Raw genomic sequence first — 22,806 nt, forward strand, 5'->3', positions numbered from 1 at the left:
CAATATTAATAATTGATCCATGTCGGTATACACAGCCTAATATTTTATAATGAAAAATAGCCTACACAATAAAGATAGACTATTTACTTTTTAGCTTATTTATTAAATCCAGGAAATTGGTTAATGAAACATGGATTAAAATGAAGATACAATTAATACAAAACGAAATTCGCTTTAAAGGCAGGTTTTGTGCTTTTTTGAGGCCTCTGTGAAAGTTTGAAAGTCTTTTAGTGCCGCTTTCTGAGTGTTCGCGTCCGTAATGGAGAACTGTCACGTAGCCTAACATTGTTGGCGCCCCATACAATAGCAGCATGTTGAAATTATGTGCCAAAATGCGTTTTCTATTAGGCTACAATGGAAATATTGTACAGTAGACTATCAGATAAGGTCAGTTTTGCCGAAGTGCGTTTAATTTAGGCTATTTATTTATTTTTGTCCCTGCGCGCCGATCGGAGACGGAGTTCACTGCTGATATTCTGAGAGCTTTCTAGTCTCGCGGCTGTCATCAGCAGCGCCTTGTATCGCCCAATCAGCGGCTGGCGGGCGGGTGCGGTTTTGAAAATTGGTCAAAAACGTTGATGCGGATGGATGGCGGACGGATGATGAGTTTTGTGATGCGGTTGCGGATGAAATAATAGCCCATCCGCGCATCTCTAATGAGGAGGCGAGGATCGAGGAGTGAGGAGGCGAGGATCGAGGAGTGAGGAGGCGAGGATCGAGGGAGTGAGGATCGAGGAGTGAGGAGGCGAGGATCGAGGGAGTGAGGAGGCGAGGATTGAGGGAGTGAGGAGGCGAGGATCGAGGGAGTGAGGAGGCGAGGATCGGGAGAGTGAGGAGGCGAGGATCGAGGGAGTGAGGATCGAGGAGTGAGGAGGCGAGGATCGAGGAGTGAGGAGGCGAGGATCGGGAGAGTGAGGAGGCGAGGATCGAGGGAGTGAGGATCGAGGAGTGAGGAGGCGAGGATCGAGGAGTGAGGAGGCGAGGATCGAGGGAGTGAGAAGGCGAGGATCGAGGGAGTGAGGATCGAGGAGTGAGGAGGTGAGGATCGAGGAGTGAGGAGGCGAGGATCGAGGAGTGAGGAGCTTCCTGAGGAGTTATGAGCGAGGATGCACAGGTGTATCCTATGCGGAAGAGGTTTATCGACTAAACGTGATGCACGTATAAATTCTCCTCCCCCTTCACATCGGTCACAATAATTTAAATTTATACTTTACCTTTGCAGTTTAAATAAACAACACATCTCACATTTTTCAACAGGGTATCATGCTTTATTATTATTTATTATGAATTTCTTAAATAACCAAACTTTAATAACATAAGGGCAGATCCTTTGAGCGCTGCTGATGACGCTGTGAAGTGATGCTCGAGTGATCAAGTATTCCAATGTACAAATAAGCTTTCCTTCGATTCCTCCGTCCTCCTTTTCTTTCCTTGCAGCCTTCCCTCGCATCCTACAGGGGGTGGAGCTGAGACGCAAAGAAAGGAAACGAGCATGCAAAAATATGAATTGAGAAGCACCCTATTTTCTTGATCACTCGAGCGTCACTTCAAAGCTGTGCTCAAAGGATTCCTTCCTCCTCCTCGTGGTGCAGTTTGAGAATTGAGATGTCCTTCAAGGTGGCTGAATTTGATCGGTTTCTGGGTCACAGGCTGGAGGACGGAGGAGTGAGGAAACGAGGAAGCATCAATTTGAGTATTGAGAAGCACCCATCGATTAATCGTCTATTCTGCTTCTTCTTCTTCTTCTGCGCTTTTTACTGGTGGCAAACAGCGTTGCATTGCTGCGGATTCCCCCTTCTGGATTGTAGTGTGGATCGCCTTTGACTGAATGTAGGCTATTCGTTGTGCGAATGGATGTATGCACCAAACCGTGACGCCTGTACCGTACAGTTCGGGATGAATACATACATGCACCGTTACATCCTTATTGTTCATCCATCCTACCCAATCAATCATCTCTTTTCCTGGCTCCATTCCTAATAGTGGAGAGCAGTCACCTGGTTTAGCATCAAAGCAACACATAGAAAACCCTATTTTACAGTGTCATTTGCATCAGTGCGCTTAATATGGATCTTCATATTAAGACATCTGAAGTCAGACATAGTGAATTCTGTGACCTGAGGCCTTCTCTTAAGAGTTTTACACTACAGGCTGTAGCAGTAGCTACAGTAGCTTAATGAAGCAACTTTTCAAGAAATACACTAAACTACACAGCCTCCACGCTGGATTACTGCGTCACGTATAGGAGGCTGGTATGCGTGGCTTTATCCCGTGCTGTGGTCTCCACCAGTTTCAAACCATGTGTCCGTTACATTGCCATTTTCTGCTCTTCCGGCACTTTGCAACAACACAACCTTGCTTCTTCAGTGACTTTCAGCATGTTTTCTATAACAACGGCTGATGTTTAAGTTTTTTACGTGCCGTGAGAAAGTCACATAAACCACGCGAAATCCGATCAGAGCGGTCAGACTGAAACGGATTTCCAGAAATGCGATTTAAATAGGATTTCAAACCACATATGAATGTAGCTCGAAACGGATTTGTAAAGATCACATATCATGTGATTTTTAGCCATATACACTAGCTAAATGATCGGATTTAAATTGGATGCACAAAAATCGGATTTGGACTAACAGTCTGAACGTAGCCGAGTGGATGGAAATGTGACTCCAAATGTACATCCAGCTAGGAAAATACAAATCACAATAAAAGAAAAATTCAAACTAGAGCTAAATACAGTAAAATAAAAACAATGAAAGAGATAGAAAGAATTGAAGAGCTTACAAAGTGGGTAAATCTCGCTTTTCTCTCTTATTGTTGAGAGGCCTAATGGGACTTTAAGAAATTTCTTAGACCCAGGTTATCTTAATGGAGCAGTACTGAGAGAACACTACCCACAGTTGATGAAATCACATGCCAAAGTTAAATATTTTTTCAGTATTGGATGCAAATTCAGGATCCTGGCAAGAAGTGAATGATGCAAAAATCTTTAAAATTTTAATACACCATTAGGGCCGTAAAAGCGAGCGCAACTGTCATACACGTCCTTCTAGAAAGAACTTCAAGCTAATAGGGTAAAAATACTAATATAATAGTGATATTCTATCAAAAGAAGGGCTGAAGCCAGATTTGGCCAAAGTGAAAGAAATTCAGAAGATGCCAGTTCCTGAGTGTAACAAGAATTTGTTTCAGTTCTTTGGAATGGTGACATTTCTTGCAAAGTTCATTCCAATTATTCTCAACACACAACAGTATTGCATGGCATTGGGAAGTGGAAAAGCAGCTGCCTACTGAGCAAGTTAAACATAATGCTTACAGAGGCTTCAGTACTCTGCTATTATGATGTGCCAGTGACCCATCTCAGTGAATGCTCTGAAAAGTGGTCTCAGTGCAGTTTTGCTTCAAGAGCTTGTTCCATATGCCTCTCGTGCAATGACAGTAACTGAACAATGCTATGTACAGATTGAAAATGAGAAAAAAAGATGCTTGCAATATTTGGACCAAAACGTTTTTAAATTTGTTTATGGCCAAGAGGCTGATCTTTAAACAATCACAAACAACTGGAAATTATTATGAAAAAACCCTTTAAATAGAGTTCCTGCTAGAATTCAATGACCCAAGATTACCAGACCAGAGAATTATCAGTTGATAGTGCCTGTCCAGAGCATATTTACCAGAGATGGGATCTTCAGATGTGGAGAGAGAAGCTCTGTCATGTACAGGCTTAGACACAATGACAGTAACAGAGATGGATCAGTTAAAATAGGCAAGTTTATTAATGAAACATTAGGAGCTCAGTCCATAAACAGATAAGTTAATCAATAGAGTTATTGGCAGACTTGACATTAACGTTGAGCTTGTCTTACAGGTTTGCAGAGTACACACAAGGGCACAGACAAGAAGACGAGGGATGACAACTTGGGTGACTGGATCGAGGTAACAAGGTAGGTAGAGTATTTCAGGAGCTTCTAGCAGGTAAGTGAGTCTGCAGCATCAAGACTGAGGGGTGTGTGTGCTACTTATAGTGCTCATGATGAGGGCTGACTTATCTTTGATCACCAAAATTATATAATTAAAAGTTTTTTCCTGTGATTTTTTTATTCATGTCTTAAAAATAGCTTGAATGTAACTTCACCCTTGCTTCATATACGCATTTCTATGAATATGCAAATTAGCACCATCTCCACTCACTCACACCAGGGGTCTGTATGTGGATTACTCAATTAGCTGGATTTCATTGTTGATGATTTGACATGATCCAGGATTGCTAGGTTTTTCAAAGCTCATCCCGGAGTTGCTGTCACAGCACCATGTCTGTAAGCTCAAACCTGCTCGGGAGCAGTTTATTTCATGTACACAGCATATGCCCGCAGTGAGAACAGTCAGAGCCAACGAGTGTTTCTTCATGAGCTGAAACCCTGTGTATTACTGAGTGTCTGTCAGAGACAAGTATTGTGAATTGAAAAAGAGATAAGCGGTACGAGTAGTAATGATTGCTGTAGCTTTTCAGCTTTCAAAACACTCCTTTACCTACCACATGCAGCTGCAAAGAGATTGATATGGAAGTGTCCCTCCATTTTTAGTTATGGCCTGGATGTAGTCTTAGTTATATTTTGTCTAAAGTTTCAATAAACTGTTCAATTTAAAAACATTTTAAATGTCAGGCTTTACAAGGGTAAAATACAGTTGCAGTCATAAGATTACATACACTGATTACTTTCCAACACTGATTTTGAGATCCATCTTTTCACAATGAGGATATCAACTAACAGTCCTTAAGACAATAGTCTACATTCAGACTACAGGCAAAAGTGGTCCAAATCTCAATTTATTTATTGTTTTGTTTTTTGAAATACAGTTATTTGGGTATTCATCCGACTTTTACAGCACTTTAGATCAATTCTGCGCTGATGGACATCACTCCAAAGATTTTACATAACCTACCGGTAGTTATTTGCTCACTCAGTGAATATGGAGGACGGCAACAAATTTAGTGAGTATTACGGTGACAGCTCTATACAAGCAAACCTTGGAAAAACTATGCAAGAAAAACGTTGTTTTTCTCCTTATCCTCATCTGTGTCCTCATTTCCACCTGCGCAAACATTCACTGGCTCAGCACATCACCTTATAAATGATCTGACTCATAAATGCTTATTATAAAAGCTGACTTTAGGAACTTGTGTTTACTACCATATGACAGTGTGCCACCTTTTATGGACAATACATACCGAGCAGCCTATTGCACCATCAGCCCATTTTGCAGCGCGTTTTTTTTGGCCGTCATAGACGCTGCATTAAAGAGGACATAAGCTCCTCTAACATAATCCATTTTCAGAACTTTAACTGTAACATTTTCAGTGGCCCTAATGTCTTGTGTGGAGGGGAGGCTCAAACTTGACTTGATCAATCCTGATGTGCCTCAGAAGTACTTGCGAAGTCAGTGTAGCTGCATTCATGTGACTTCGTTCCGTGAACCGGGGTTATCCATAACCAGGGTTTTGATTGATTGCCACTAAATTTGATTTGTATGTATTGTTTTTCACTACATGCCCATGCGTAGTGTGCATACATTTTTATTATAACACTACACACACACAAAAAAAAATACTTTGCACTTGTAGATTCTTTTAACATCTTTATTTTTTCCGTCCTTAATTTGTACTCTGTCCTTCAACTCTGTGCTATATTGAATGTTCACACTGAAACATTTCACCTCATTCTTGATTTCTGGAGAAAACCTCAGAATTGCAAACACCACAATCCGACACCAAGCAGTCATGTGGATGCCACAATTTACACTGAGCATTCAGTTTACTTAAATTGAATGTTAGGTGGAAGACAAGTACATTGACACTACTGTTAAGTTAAAAATAAATACTTTCAAAAACAACAACAACAACAACAAAAAAAAAAAAAAAGAATACAAATCCCACAGGGATATATCATAACTTTTTTCATCCTACACAAAATTGAACATTTTTAAAAATGTTTTCATCTAATATTCATCCGAGAATTTCAGAAATACAAAATGGTTTTTTTAACACAACCATAATGGTACATCAAAATGTTAAATATTGTACAAAAGTTGTTTTTCTTCTAAAGCACTAATCAAAATCCATTAACAAACAAGGTGTTGGAACTACTATAAATGCAAGGGAGTGTAACCGGATGTACCTGCCAGCAGCATGTGACACAGTATGTGGTCCTGAGAGCAAGGCCTTGATTTTATGTCTCTAATCTAACCATCAACTGTGCAGCCCCTTTTCCAGGATGACCATGGGCTGCATATCTTGAAGTTGCTTCAGCAAAAGTTCAGAACAACTGGATAGGTTCTCATCCATAACAATTTTAACATTCTTCACATTCTCAATCTTTAGTGGATTTCTGAAATTAACAAGACATTGGACTTGATCTCTCTCTTGGATGATTGGTTGAAGTGTTCGCTGTCGTTTTGATGGATTGGATAGAGTGTCTTCACTGAACTTCAGGACAGATGTCTCAAACTCTGAAGGCTTATATAGTTTTAGTGCAAAGTCTTTCTCTACTTGGTTCCCTTGAGAGCTAGATGAGTTCAATATGGATCCTGAGACTTTCAGCATACATTTAACATGCTCCCCGGTGCAGTTACGAAGACTTTTCTTTCTTTCTACACACATTTTGTTTCTACATTCTGACTTTCGTGGACGACCTCTTTTCCGTTTGACCACAGGCATGGTTGTGGCAGTGAAACTTTCATTAACTAGAACCTCAGCTGCAGGATCTGGGCCAACATCTTGAGGACTGACGTTCACATTTTCTGTGTGATCTTCATCAAAAACTGTTTGCTCCACCTCAATATTTTTTGACGTACTATCTGCTCTGGGCATCTCACTGCTTTTCATGCAAAATATGAACTGGCTTCTTTGATCCTCAATGTACTGTTCCGTGAGGCCATGAGTGGTGTAATGTTTCAATATACTCTGCTCATCACTCATTATTGAATCACAACTCTCAACCATACATGGGTACTGTAGAGGAAGTCTTTGATTGCACATGGCAGATGCTTCATCAATGGATTTAAGAGCAGGCTTTTCTAAGGTCATCAAAAGGTTTTTGGCCTTGTCCTCTCTCTTTTTTGAATTCTTCTTTTTCATTTTTATATTGTTATTTGCAATGTTCTCTTTTCCATTGTTAGAACTCGCACTTAACTTTTTTGCTTGAACATCATTCCCAATTCCACTTTTTTGTTTCTCTTTCATAGTTTCAAAAGTAGCATCATGTTTCTTCATAAGGTGTCGAAGAAGGTTTGACTTGGTTGTATAGACCCTATCGCAACCTTCAAATTGACATCTGAATGTGAGGTCCACACTCTCAAAGTCCCCATCTGCTGAAACCTTTATTGCTTTGTGATCATTTTTGATATGATCAATGTATTTCAAATGACACGTAAAGTGAGCAGAACATTTTGACTGGTCACACTGAAACGTGCCTACCTCAACACCGGATAACAATGCACTTGCCTTTTCCAATGTGCATCTGTGGAGCAAAAGATAGTGTTTCAACAAACTGGTAACTTTCGACACTACTTTTGAACATTGTTTGACTTGGCATCTGTATTCCTGCACTTGGACAACTCCATCAGTTTCTTTAGCACTGTTCTTTTCATCACGTTCTGACTGATGCATAGCCCTATAATGGAGGATAAGATTGTGTTGGATTGAAAAGGCAGCCACACATCCTTCATGCACACATCGATATGGCCGGAACATACAGTGCGCATCACTTGAATCACCAGGATCAATGGTGTCTATTGGCATTGTAGGTTTCTCTTGAATATCAACCATCACATCTGAATTCATTTCAATTTGTCTGTTAGATTCTGGAGTTGGATTTTCTGTTCTTTCGTCTGGAGCATCCATTGTGTCAAAGAGATGGGGGCTTCCATCACTCAGCTCTTGCATTGCAAATATACATGGTTCATTTAATTCACTGACATGATTCTCTTCAGTCAGAGACGGGTCTTTCAGCGGTTTTACACATGTAGCTGAAAGCCCTTCAAGATTTACGTTTTCCTTTGATGCTTCCACAGTTCTGCAAGTCTCAGTGCTGGAAACTGTAAGGGACTTTTGTGTGGGGCGTTTCTTTTTTCTTTTGGTAACAATGTTGGCTTCTCCTTCAACATTTGAATCAACAGATGTAACAGTCAGATTTGGATTGATTTGGTGTTGAATCTGCTCTGATAGGGAGTCATTTCCCTGGTCAGTGATGACTTTTTTTGACTTTGATGTAGATTTTCTGATCTTTCTATAACCAAGACCGATTTTCAAGTGAGACATTTCTTCTTTTGAAAAATGGTGGACATTTTTGTAGTGGATTTTAAGGCCTGTGGTTCTGGTAAATCCCTTTGAACATAAATGACAGTTGTATGGTGCTAATTTGTCAGGGTTTTTCTTCATTTGATTTATCCTGTCCTCGCTGTAATCATGTACACGGCTAAGGTGTTTAAATAAAGCTTCTTTTGTCATTGCTCCATAAACACAGCCTTCTTCACATCTAAAGGGCTTTAAAACACATTTCTGCTCGTTTTGTACAGGATCTTCAATTGTGTGACACTGATCATTTCTGGTGACATCTTTAGAGCTTTGATCATGCAGGTTAGTGCTCTCAGATTTGATCTCACATTTGTCTCGACTGAGTATATCAACTAAATCAAGACGTTGTAATGCCCTTTCAATTTCTACGATTTTGCCATCTTCACCAGTATTTGCAGAGATGATTTCAGCTTCATGTTTGATTTCTATGCCAGTGTTTGATACAGGTGGATGAAATAAACTGTAATTTGTAGTCACTTCAGTGGGGTCTTGACAGGACAAATTAGTGTTCTGGATGCTATCTGTGCCACCATGCATGCTTATTAAAGTGTTACTGTTAAAGGTATTTGATTCTGATGGTGCATAGATGCAGGGTTTGTGAGTCTGCTCAAGTATGTCAATCATGGGGAGAGGTATTTGTGCCGTTGAAATATCAGGATCATTCAGAAAATCAAGAAATGATACTGGTAAGTCAGCAGTAAGATCAATTTCATCTACAGGTTTGCACTGGGAACGTTTTGATAAATGACCTCCAAGTGACTTTGTGCTTGAAAACTCTCTGTAGCACCTGCAACAAATGACTTTCCCATCCTGTATTATGGCAGGCCATTTTGCTCTCTTAGATGATTTAACTTTTTTGGATTTCCTAGTTTCACCAGAACCTGAAACATTCTGATCATCTGAAGGGATTCCTTCTGTTCCTTCCTGTGTCAATTCATGATCACAAAAATCTTTTGGACTTTTCTCACCAACACTAAAGAAATCTTCTGATGATTCCTTAAAATGAGGGGTTAAAAGATTCGACACAGTTTTTACATCTGATGAGAGTAATGCATCAGTACTATCAGTGCTGATTTCTTTGTTTGAATTTCCCAATGGCTGCACTGAAATAGGACCTGCCTCTGAAGCCAAAGTTGAAAAATATAGGCTGCCATTCTGCCCAGACAAAGGGCAGATGGAAATATCACCGGGATGGTTTTGTCCAATCCGACTGAATCCAGGATTAACGCTTGACTCAACCTGTGACAAATCACAAGTCTGCTCACTGTTAAGGGCATGTAGTACTCTAAGAGAGCTTGACACATATTTTGAGGCTTCGTTCATCACACTTGAGGGTGTGTTGGCATTCACAGAAAGGGGGTTGATGTCATCATAAGATGAGGCAGACGCGTAATCTAAGACTGTGTCAGAATGGTATGATGGGTTTGTGTGCTGGTTGTCAGATAAAATCGTAGAGCGGTAGGGAAGTACAGAAAAACCTGAATCCAAATTCTCCATTGAAGGTGCTGCCCATGTCTGAGTTATTGGTAATTGCATCAGATCTGTCTGGTTTGGTAATGCTGCACTTTGAGTGTTTTCAAGCTGAGAGCAAAACTTGGCACTTATGGACTGCATACTATCGTGATTGGAGAAAACAGAGGAAGTACTTTCAAGCACTGAGTCCAGAAATGTAGTATGTTCAGTTTGTCTGGAACGGCTTGTCCATTTCGGTATTTGAGAACTCGTGGTTGTGCTCTCAGACGACGACTTTTTTGCAGCAATTTCTGCAATCCTTTTGTACTTCTTAGATAACTTCCATTCCTCAAAAGCTTCAGAATGAACATTTTTGACATGTCTCGACAAACTTTTTGAGGTGCTGTATTTCCGTGTGCAGGTTTCGAATGGACACACATGAGTCAGACCTTCTTCTTTGTTGGCTTTTTTCACAGAGAGAGACGACTTCAATGTGGACGATTTAAGCTGACGCAATGTGAAAGAAAACAATTTCTTATCTTTCAAGAGTATTTGAGTTTCACTGTCAGCATTCTTTAGAGCATCTAAATATTTCGGATCATTGCACTTGATGGGAATAGGCTCCAGCTTTACAAAGCAAGATTCAAGATGCATTTGCTTTGTACTTTCAAGACAATGAGGTGTCTCAGATTCATCAGGCTGAACAGCATTAGTTGTTAGGGAATCATTTTCACTTACTGTCAACTGAGCTGTGCATGACACAAGATGCTCAGGCTGTTCTGTGGAGTCTTGAATAGTGTCTGTAATGCTTTCAACTGTGTGCTTCCTTTCTACTGGGGTAAACTCTTGAGAAACCTCTTTCATTTGGCTTGGAGGCAGCTCTAAGGCAGGAAAAGTCGGAGTTAGTAATTCAAGTTGAGAAGGTGAGCCCCCATCAACAGCAGAGTGGCCCTTCTTCTTTGCATGTCCTTTCTGATGCAGATCTAGCTCAGACAGAGTGTAGAACACCTTGTCACAGTTTTGACTTTTGCAGGAGAACGTCATGTAGTGCTGTGCTTCATGATCATACAACAAGTATGTCTCGTTGAATATTCTCTCACAGTTTGGATATGCACACTGTGCCTGAAATTCAGCATGTACTTTTCTGTGTATCTGAAGCTCAGCATGAGAGGAAAAGCTGAAATTACATCCAAGCTGAATGCAAAAATACGGCTTCTCGCCACAATGCATCTGCAAGTGATCATTAAGATGGGTCAAATTAACAAACTGACGGTGACAATACTGGCACAAAGCCTTCTGGCTCTGTATTTCTAGGAAATGTATTGCTTCCTGCTCATTTTTGTGGGCCTTAACATGTGCAACCAAATTCCTGAAGTACTTGAAAACTTTTTGACAACTTGTAACAGGGCATGAACAACATTCAGTGTTGTTAACATCACGAATGGGGTTGCCCTGTTTGGGGGATGACACTTTAATTTTACTTTTGACTTTTGTGCTGGGAGTACTGTTTGAAGCATATACACTGTTATTGCAAACTGTCCCTTGGCTAACTTCCACAGCAGTTTTGCTGTCGTGCTCTTCTTTTCTCACGGTACTGCTAGCTGCTGTCAACTTGGTGTCAATACTGGTACGTTTCTTGCTTACACCCATAGCAGCAAGGCGTTCCTTACATGACTGTTTCACATGAGATGCCACATGAGGCTCTAGAACTACCCTAGTTTCAAATGTTTTAGCACATATTGGGCAACGGTAAATCCCATCTTGAACATGCTTCAATGCATGCTTCACAATCCTGTGTCCAAGGAACTCTTTATCACACAATACACAATACTGCATATAAGCTTGCCAATTGCGGAATCGAGCAGAAACAAATCCCATCTCTCTCATCTTCTTCATTTCCCTTTTCTTCTTTCTTTCTGCTTCAACTTCACTGAGTTCGTAAGTAGGACTATTGGTAAAATGTAGATGTTGAAAATATTTTTCATCATGGTCATGGACTTCATTGTCTTCACTGTCAGTACATTTGTCAGTAGACAATATAGCTGTTGCCTCCTGACCCATCAAAGCAAGGCATTGACGTTTTAGAGTTTTCCAGTCCCAGAACTCTGGATCAAAAGGCCACTTCGTCTTTAAGGCCAACAACAGGTCACAGCGTAGTGAGTTCAGAATTGGTGGATCCTCCTGCTCAAGCTTTTGGTCAGGCTCATTAAAAAGAGTCTCAACAGCATAGTAAGAGTCCAAAGACGGATTTATCAGGAACTCAGTGAGTTGACAAGCCTGTTTTACTTCCAAATCCAAAGGCAGCAAACAAGAGATTGTTTTGCAGATAGTGATATTACAGCCCTCATTATCATGAACTCCCATTTTTAGTGCTTGAATACACATTTCGATGCACACTGAGAGTCCATTTTTCTCATCCTGAGAAAACAAAAATGTCATTGTCAGTGCCATTGCCTTGGTTTTTGTAAAACATTGATATAAAAACAAACACTTTTCTTACCTCAGCCTGAATGACTTTGATGAGGAGAAGAATATGGTACACACTCACAGCGAGGCATGCTAACAGTCTGCATTGCTCCAAAAAGGCCTGTTTTGATTCGAGCCGTATTAGAAGTTTACTCCAAAACAGTGTCAGCTCCCTGTAAGATATACAATATGATCCATGAGCTCTTAAAAATTGAATCAAGCACTAAAACTTATTTAATAATTAACAAGTATCTTTAAAATACACAGTAGGCTAGCATGATGAGTATAATGTATATATATATATATATAGCACACCAATGTGTTCACAATTATTTAGTTTCAAAACTGTTTCATCATTTTTATGCATGCTCATGAAAACTCCTGTTATAATCAACAAAGCTGTCTACACTGCACAGTAAATCTCGGATTTACACTGTGTCTATGTCTTGACTATAACAGGGACATTTGTGCAGTCAGTGAGTTTACATAGTCACCCAGCCAGTTAAAAAGCCTGCACTGAACAAAACAATGATGATCAGGGGGTTTCCTCTGTGCCAGTGAACACGAAATACTTGTGTCAGGTGATGTTGCATGTGCGTGCATAATTATTATGCAAGTCGATAGGTATATCAGGAAGGTTGCAGTCCTGGAAAATGGTGTCACTGGCGAGTAAAGGGTTTCTGGTGGTTTTACACTTCATTCTTAAAGCATTTTGCAGTTAATGTGTCTTTATATTTCAATCATTTTTAGCAACCCTGCTGACCCAATAAGCTTTTCATTGTCCGATGGACACGCCTTAATTGTGAAATTTCTGTAGTCTTGCATCCTTCTCATGGCTATTTCCTATTTGTTGACTTTTCAGTGTCAGTTATATATTCATTTGGCCCAATTTACCTGCCTAATAATTTCGTACATCTGAATATAAGGCGTTTTTCTCTTTATGGGAAAGTCACAATTACATACCACTACTGATTTTTTCTGAATTTTTTTTACTGAAACACCAAAACCTAAATTAGTTTTCAATAAGCTGAAAATTGAAAATGAAAATAAAGCTTATTTAATGATCAATTAATTAATCTAATTGAATGATCAAAAACTTAAATAAAAACTTTGTATACAAACATTTAAGTTACACAATAAGGCAGCTAACAGTTTAAGCAAAATAAAGTGAATATGTAATATGCACCATATAACACATTTACTATATTTTTACTATATTTATTAAAATGCTCCTCTCTAGAGTTACTTTTCTAGTTAACTAATGAGCTATGGACATTGAATTGCTTCAATAGGGTAAATGTAATGTTACGTGACTTTGTTTGCAAGCTTTTTTACTGACGTCTTTTCACAATTGAAACTGATTGAGCGACTAAATGAGAAATTATACATTTCAGTAAGTTGCACTGTTTTTTTCAACATACCTTCTTATGTCCATTCATGTTTATTTTGTGCTATAACCAGTAGTAAAGATGAAGAGATGATCGTTCATTGCGCTCCGTGCTGCTGCTTGAACATTAAGGAGTGTTTTGACATTAAAGAGTTTCAAAACAACATTATTGTTTGAATTTTGTGATCAAATTGAAAGCTGAAAGTTTTGTTCACGCAGTTAATGAAAACAGTATAAATCTGTATTTTTCAATTTATCAATTCATTTATCGATTCAATATCGACTAAAATCACACTTGTGTCAATTATTGTCAACCCAGCTAGTATACACACAGCCGACATGTTTACCTGTTGTAGCTTATCCATGTTGTGCACATGAAATAGACGCTGACACAGTCCAAATGCGCCATTGGAGGAGCGTTAATCACTGTTTCATTCAATGATTGGAAAAAATATATGATCAGAATATTGACTTGCCTAATAATTATGCACGCACTAGAGTATACACACACACACACACACATATATATATATATATATATATATATATATATATATATATATATATATATAGTAAAGCCTCACATGATGGAAACAGAACTGAATGAAAAGCTGAAATGACACGTTTAGTGAAATACAACAGGCAAAATCACAAACACAATTAATTTTATATTATTTTTGCAGCCCTAGTGCACAGTGATTGAAAATTAAAGTTGAAGTATGTAAGATTTTTCATGTTAAAAAACAGTACATTCTCTTAACCCAGTTTATTGTTCATTGACTACTATTAGTCTGCTATTCATTGGCACCATCAAAACACTGACAGCGGTCCGCTCAGATCAGTCAATCTCTTTCCAGCAACCTATAGCAAAGCTTTTAAGGTTTTACAGAAGTGCAAGCCAAAATTCCCTGCATTTAGAACTTTGAAGATCAAACAGTTCATGAACACATCAAAGCGTACAGGGACTGCACTGCGATGCATTGCGCTACAACGGGCACTTTAATAACATGCAGCATCATCATGCACCCGTTCAGAAAGACTAAGGGCCAGATTTACTAAACAGGGCAAATTAGCGTGAGAGCGCAATTTCAAAAAAGCGCTGATGGGAGTGGAAAGTTCCCCATGTGATCTACTGACAACGCGCAAATTAAAGAACACAGACACAGTCAGATCGTTTCCATAATGACCAACGCAATCTATCAAGAGCAGCGCAAATCAGCATCTGCTTTAAGACGTGCTTTTTTTGGGCGGTAAATAATGGCACAAATACCAGTAACTTGACGAGCGCAAACCTTAGTAAATCACCTTGCGTGATTCATTTAAATATTCTCCTCCCATAAATTTTGCATCTGAAAGGGAAACTTCTACAAATGCATATGCAATAAGGTCAGCCGCAAAAATAACTGTGTCCCCGCCTTTCAGTGCTAACTTTCTACTGCGTGTCTTTAGTAAATCCTGACAGTAGTTTTTTAATGCCAAAAGAGGGTTTGTGCTGGCGCCAGCTATTAGTAAATCTGGCCCTAAGTTTATAACGTTTACTCAGCCTCAAACAGGTGTGGCACGTCATGTCAAAAAGTGTGCCTGGTACAGATACGTTGGATGGGTATATTATAAGCAAGCCTACTCAGTTGCTTTCTCATGACCCATAGCAACAAAGCTTAAAGTATTCCTAAAATTTTGGACCTTTTATTGAAATAAGCCCAACTTTTACCAGTTAAGACATGCCTTCACAAGGCCCCTTAAAGGCTCGTACACACCGGGACGAATATCGGCGCGCGTTATTCGGCAGCGTTTTTCAACGCGTTTTTTGTGTTCACACCCAAGCAATTTTCGCTGACGATGAGCCGAGTGAACATGCAAATTCACATTAGATGGCGCCCATTTGCTCTGCAATACCACTCCATAACATTCTCTTTTATCAAGATTTTTGTAGTCGCTGTCACGTTTGTCTTATAGTTCTTTATATTCCCGACACCAACGAGACCAGCAGCTCTACATTCATCTTGCCTTGCATCTTCCTTGTCTTATTTCTTCCCGGCAGTGTAGACGCTACTTGGCGTATATCTTCTTCGCCGTTATGTGTGCTCGGCAAGACCGTTTTGTGTTTGAGCACCCCCAAGTTGTGTTTTACTGTAACTTCAGAAGCTCCAGACACGTGAGCAAAAGCGCCAATCTCATTGGTCGGATAGTTTTTGACGCAGCGCGTCAAACTAAAAAAACGAACCCGAGGCGTTTTTTAAAAAATGACGCTTTTACGCGTGGCGTTTTTCGTGTCGGTGTGCACACTCACATTGGCGCCCTTTGTTTAGTCACGAGGCGTTAAACGTCGGCGAATATTGCGCGCAAAATTCGTCCCAGTGTGAACAGGCCTTAAGAGCTGTGTTTGTGATGTTTGAGTTGGTGGAGGTGCTATGCAATGTTTGCAAGGTTAATTGAAAATATGCTTTATTTCACTAATTCTGCTAGGTGACACTAATGTCGCAGAAACTACATACTTCACCTTTAAAACTCAGAACAAATGTCTTACCAGGCACAATAAGCATCCCCACTGAGAAGCTGGCGCTTGAAAAATGCAGTACAAAGACTGAGAGCTCCCTTCTCGTCTTCCTCGGACTCCAAATTACAAATCATGTCCAGAGCCTCCTTACAGTCTACCTCCTTTATCTACCAAACATAACAGAGTAAATTTAGGTCACACATTATTTGCAATAGTCAAGCTTATGAAAATTAAATAATAATAAAAAAATGATAATAATAACAGATTAATGAAAGGGATAGATCACACAAAAAGGAAAGTTTTGTCATCATTTGCTCACCCATTTTGTTTGTTTAACAGGGACAATACAGTAGGCATTGTTACACACAGACAACCAAGGCCGTGTACTGTACATAGGCCATATAGCATAAAGCTAATTTGCGGCCCTCGTCCCTGGTCCAAACCCAAAAGAGTTCTGTTCTTTTGTCTGTTCTTATCTTTTGTAACACAAATGAAAATTCTCATCATTTTTGTCCCGCTATTGAAACTGAATGCAACAAAAAATTTCATGCATCAATACCTAAAAAAAAACATTGTAAAAGTAATCTGTATGAATTGAGCGGTTTAATCGCAGTCTTCGGAAGAACTTTATATGATATTACAGTAAGATTTAGCTTTTTACTCCAATATAAACACTGAAGAACACACATTCATAATGCACATACACACATCAAACAGGGCAAACACAGAAGCCCAATGGAGTTTGTTCCCGCATGCCAAGCAAGTATAATTGAGCCTTCATGCTTACCATATTTGAGGAACTCTATGTATATGCATTGATCATGGATGAGAGCATATTAAAAATATTCATTTGTGCTCCGAAGATCTTCTTCAAAGTCTTCTGGGATTGGAACCACATGAGGGTGAGTAAATAAATGTTACATTTAAATTTTTGAGTGAGCTAACCCTTTAAAAATTATAGCGATTCTATCATGACACAGAAAAGAGGCATTCATATATTCATGTTGTGCAAGACTATACATTTTAAATATGATTGAAATATTAATTCTGAAGTTCAACATAAAAATTCAAATTGTAGGAAGTAACCTCTGGAGGTGCTCAAACTGCTTAATTCAACAAATAAAGACTGCTTGTTACAGAGGAGAGCTTTTCATGTACAATCCACTCATGCATACAACTGTAATTGTCGATAACATAAGGAACACAAACAGCTTGATAATTTCAAAACAAACAAAACATGTTAGAGCAGAAATAAATTTGTAAATATGCTTGAACTTCAGTATTAATACAATATAAACTGACTTAAAAAAAAAAAGACCCTCACCTCTTGCATAAGTTCTTGTTGTGGCTTTATTTCACACAGACATACGAGGTAGATTTGTTTAAAGTTATTCTTTCCTCCAAATTCAGGAAACTCTGCGCATATCTTTGCCAGTATTGCAGCTTTATCCATACGCTTCAGTTTGATGAGGTGCTTTATACGCATATGAAGTAGTTCAGGTCCTTCTCGAGATAAAAACTCATGTACTACAGAAGACGCACATCCAAAAAAGTTAAAAATAGTAGTAGTACTATTATAAATGAATGTCATTATTACCAAAATTTGGAACAAATAAGTATGAACCATAAAAGAGAGAATATTCCAAATAAAAAAGTGATAGACGGTAAAAGCACTTTTACCTTTCTCTACATTAGGGATGTCACTTGAGAGAAGGCTACACAGAGTGGAGTTGGACCACACACCATTCTCCTCCACCAGAGTCAACAGGGAGTGAAGCTGCGGGTTTCCACGTGCCTGAAGGATGTCATGAGCCACCTGCATCAAAGAAATCATCAACACAGTATTAAAACAAAGCTTTTTAAACCTTAATTAACTCCAGCCACACCTAACCCTACACATAACCCTATCCCTAATATTCACAAGTTTCCGTGCACAGCACGCAGATACGACTAATCGATAATCAAATACGCTGTCGATTATTTTCATTATTGATTATTATCGATTTTATCAATTAGTTGTTGCAGTCCTACTAACATTATAAATTACATTATTACAAATATGTGAATTCTTTGTGTTTATTTGCTAATATTTTAACGTGTTATGGAAAGAGTGCATCCACAACAGAATGACTTACACATTCAGACTAGATAGGATTATTTTGTAAACAGTCATTAGATTCTTCTTTTTCAAAAACTAAGGGTGCTCTGATCAGGATTTTTCAATTTCAACAGGATCGCCAATTACTGGAAGTTTTCGTGAGCTTAAAGTGCCCCTATTATGTTTTTCGAATATTCCCTTTCATGCAGTGTGTAGCTGTTTGTGAATGTAAACGTTCGGCAAAGTTGTAAAGTCAAAGTGCACAATAAATAAAGTTATTGTCTCCCAAAAGAAAGAAATCGACTCTGATCCGCCAATACGAGTCGTTTGTATTTCGAATCTCACTGCGTGACGGTTCAACATCACTAGAAAATGCATTTGCATAATGCCCACCTATGTTGTACGTTGTTCGCCCGTAAACAACTTGACCAGCCCACAACACGTCACTTTACTGACGACTGCTTCTCAAATCTCGGAGTTCAACATGGGATTCGCTAAACGCTTGCTCTTGAAAGATGGGTCAGTGCCCAGTTTATTTGGACCAGCCTGCTCCTCAGAATCACAACCTGTAAGTATGAATAATTAGTTTTGTGTTTTATATTGTGTAAGTTTCCTGCTAACTGGCTAACTCACGTTATTAGTGTCTTACTGAAATACTTCTGCTAAGCAGCTGTGGGCCACTCTTACCTAAAACTGTGTCTATTAATGCAGATTGTCTGTCGTTCTCACTACTTTAAGTAAAGATAAAGGATGGAGCAAGATTTGTTTTACAAACGTTTGTTACATCAGTCATTCACGTTAGTCCTGGGTGAACGTATTCACCGTTATTGACACAGTTCCCGCATGTGCACCGCAATAAATTAGAAATATACACTTAGGTTTGTTGATGGACATACACTTGTTAATGCTGATGGTGAGTAATTACAGTTGCAACATCTCATAATGTACCTCAAACTGAGTAGCGTATCACTGAGAAACGTCCTGCTCAAGTCGTCTTTGCCATGGAGATTCGGGTTGAATAAATAGTTCTTACAATGTTTCATCATGGGACTCGTGCTTGGATTGATATGGTAAGATCGACGTCATCGTTACTGTGTGTAGTGTGTACAATTGCTGAGCTTTAGGAAGCCTCCGGTTATGTAATAGCTGCTTAGCTTCCGAAATACGCTTTAAGCGGTAGATCAATCACAACAGACTGGGCCATCTGGCCAATCAGAGCAGAGCAGGCTCGCGGAAAGGAGGGATTTAGAGAGACTGATTCATCCATCAAGTTGTTTGAGAATTCAGTAAAAATGTGGTGATGTGCAATGTATATTATGAGAAAATGAATGCCGCCTTATAGGGACAATAAAGCTCTCCCTACAACTCCCCCTAACCAATAAACACTTATTATTAAACACACGTTAGACACCTTCTTTCCACTTTACGAATATTCTCTTCATTTTTATTGGCAATAAATGGCTTTCACATCTGATATGTGATGGGAAAAGCGAGTAGAAAGAGTTCAGCAAAAGGCGGATTCGAACTCCGGTCGATTTGCATCAAAACTTTCTGCCACACACCTTAACCCTCTATTGATACTGTTGGCAATTGAATGTCTTCTGTAATTTTGTCTGGCCAAACCAGATGTCAGTGGGTGGAAATAGTGTAAATAGACACTCCGTTAAGGGCAACACCCCCCAAAAACACGAAAAGTAAACACGGCAGAAATTTAACATTTTCAAGCTTTTAATTACATTTTTCTTCGATGTATGCCTGTTTTGTAACGGATATGGATGATAGCGAGAGTGCTCAGTCGATGGCTAATGCTATAAATGCACTGCAGTCGGCGAATCTTGTCGGACCAATTGAGATTTAGCTCAACTTATTATGCCATAACCAAAATAAGATGATTGTGGACATTAATGTAGCAAATCTTGAACAATGGTTGGGCATGGACACAATATGAAACTGTCATGAATGTATTAAAATGAACTTTGCTAGCTGTGTTGATCACTATTTATCTGGCCACATATCCATGCAGGAAAAATCATGAAAATTCTTTCACAGAATTTAGTCTTTTTAAATAAACTTGTTAACATGAAATTGTCAATATGTTATTTATTGTTATTAATGATATTTTGTTGCATAATTTTGCAACATGAATTGCTACATTAACCAGAGACACGCTTCTTAAACTCTGACTGCTAAGCAGAAAAATCAGTCAGGTAATGTTAAAAATTCTTTATATAAATATTTTCAATAAAGTTGAACAAATATTTTCCCTATAGATATGAGTTTTGACTTGGTGTGTGCCAAATTTGGTGTTATTACCAGGGAGTTTAAGGTATGGTTGCTTGGTGATTTTGTTTCGAAACGTTCAGAAAACATCTGAATATTCTCAAAATTGACTTTGCTGACTCTATCAACTTCAAACAGGTGTATCTCATTCCTTTTTTTAAAAATCATATATCATTTTGAAGGTTTTTAAATTGTAGAATGTGAAAGTAACAATATATATATAATTAGCTCATTCTGACTTATTTTGCTAGCACAGGTCCCATATATTCTCTGTGTAATGAAAGCAATCACATAATCGACGGCAGAGAGATGAAATGTGCATTGAAAATAGTTTTCCGTGTTTAGTAAACCCATAAAGCCATTAACCAAGCCATCTGGTGTGTATTCTTTATTTGGATCTCTTACCCAATACGTTCTTAAAATAATAATACCAATTAGAAATGCTGTTGTGTGATGCTTATATTTGATGCTTATATGAATGTAATAATAATTTGATAAGCCAGGTCCATCCACCAATTCCACAAGAAGATACTGCACATTACCTTGTGTTAATAAAAACATTTAATGAAGTCTTGTCTCTGACCTTGACAGAAGATTGAAACTCTTCCCATAAGGCACCAGGGATTTTCCCGGGGAATGACAACAGAAGATTCAGACAGCTCCTAGCAGGGAACAAAAACATATGTTGAGTAACTTTCCTTTACACTGCATTCAAACTGACTCACTTGTTTACTTATGCACTATTCTCTATATAGTGAAAGGCACACAATGCACTATATGGTCAAATTCAGAAATTCGCTGGTCAAAAACTTCAATTTGAGCTTGATTTTGGTCAAATGTTAATAATACAGTGACACGTGCAAGTCTCTGACCATATATAAATTCATTCAATCATGTAGGTAATTTCTTATTTGCAGTTTTGTAACTTTGAACTTAAAGGGATACTCCACTTTTTTTGGAAATAGGCTCATTTTACAACTCCCCCAGAGTTAAACTGTTCAGTTTTACCGTTTTTTAATCCATTCAGCCGATCTCCGGTTCTGGCGGTACCACTTTTAGCATAGCTTAGCATACATCATTGGAGTGGACAAGACCATTAGCATTTCTAAAAAAAAAATGACCAAAGAGTTTCGATATTTTTCCTATTTAAAACTTGACTCTTCTGTAGTTACATCGTGGACTAAGACCGACGGAAAATGTAAAGTTGCGATTTTCTAGGCTGATATGGCTAGGAACTATACTCTCATTCCTGCGTAATAATCAAGAAACTTCACTGCCGTACCATGAGAGCAGCAGGCGTAATGATATGACGCAGCGCCTGAAAATAGGCCACCTTCCTTCAACACAACGGATCTATTTTCGTAGTACCCCAGAGTGCAGTCTGGACGATGGGGCGGGGCGACACTTTTAGGCGGGGCGACACGTGTCGCTCCGCCCATCCCCAATTTAATTGGTTTATAATACCGCAATCTTATTGGTGTAAACGATTCAGGTCTGAGCATGCGCATTCCTTTATGTACGATTTTGTGAATGATTTGGCCGTATCAAAGAAATATTAAATGCTAACTTTAATCGTATCTTATCAGTTTACCATGGTAATTTTTGTTAATATCTATTGGCTAATACTTTATTATACTTAAGACACAGTATAGATTAAGTTATTGTTTAAAAACGAACGCTTGGTGACGTTACTTGTACTTCAGGGAGATGTTTTACATTAGATTAGTGCGTCATTCACTTGGCTTCATATTTCTATCAGGATCGGTGGATCAGCACAAACTCGGGATTTTACGCAAATGATGATAATTGACTGTAAGAATGTAAGCAGCTGATTTTAAATTCTAAAGCATGACCGTTTTTTGTTGTCATTTTTTTTTAACGAGATTGTCCAATGCTGGCATTATTTGGTACAAAGTGCAAATAAAATGTTTAATGGCAAACACTTTTACTGGTTGATTACCTGTTCATACAATATGAGGTCCTATTGGTTCTGTAAAGACCTGTTATATTTTTTAAAGATTCATGTTTTCTAATAAGTGTCAACCGGTTATGTACGACTGTCTATCTGTGACTGTGACATCAGGTATTAAAAATCCAATTGTTTATTCATCCACCATGGCATTGCGTGTTCATGTTCATGTAGGCTACTGGATAAAAATGGTTACAAATATTAACACTCACATATAGGCTAGCTCAGGGGTCTCAAACTCAACTTAACTGGGGGCCGCTGTAGGTAGAGTCGGGGTCAGGCTGGGCCGCATCAAGTATTCCAC

The 22,806-nt window shown here is 38.8% G+C and overlaps 1 protein-coding gene across 1 annotated transcript in view; it reads right to left on the reverse strand.

The window, feature by feature from the left end:
* Positions 1-5,624: 5,624 nt before the first annotated feature.
* znf292a (zinc finger protein 292a) overlaps positions 5,625-22,806 on the reverse strand; it is a 37,329-nt gene continuing 20,147 nt past the window's right edge. The window contains exons 3-8 of the mRNA XM_056255918.1: positions 21,117-21,195; positions 17,836-17,971; positions 17,480-17,682; positions 16,186-16,322; positions 12,306-12,444; positions 5,625-12,223 (exon numbers count right to left, since the gene is read on the reverse strand). Of these exons, the coding sequence (XP_056111893.1) occupies positions 6,248-12,223; positions 12,306-12,444; positions 16,186-16,322; positions 17,480-17,682; positions 17,836-17,971; positions 21,117-21,195 (6,670 nt within the window). The 3' untranslated portion in view covers positions 5,625-6,247. The remainder of the gene's footprint in view (positions 12,224-12,305; positions 12,445-16,185; positions 16,323-17,479; positions 17,683-17,835; positions 17,972-21,116; positions 21,196-22,806) is intronic.

The sequence above is a fragment of the Rhinichthys klamathensis genome, unplaced genomic scaffold, assembly GCF_029890125.1.
Source record: "Rhinichthys klamathensis goyatoka isolate OS25496 unplaced genomic scaffold, OSU_Roscu_1.1 h1tg000123l_1, whole genome shotgun sequence".
Lineage (NCBI taxonomy): Eukaryota > Metazoa > Chordata > Actinopteri > Cypriniformes > Leuciscidae > Rhinichthys > Rhinichthys klamathensis.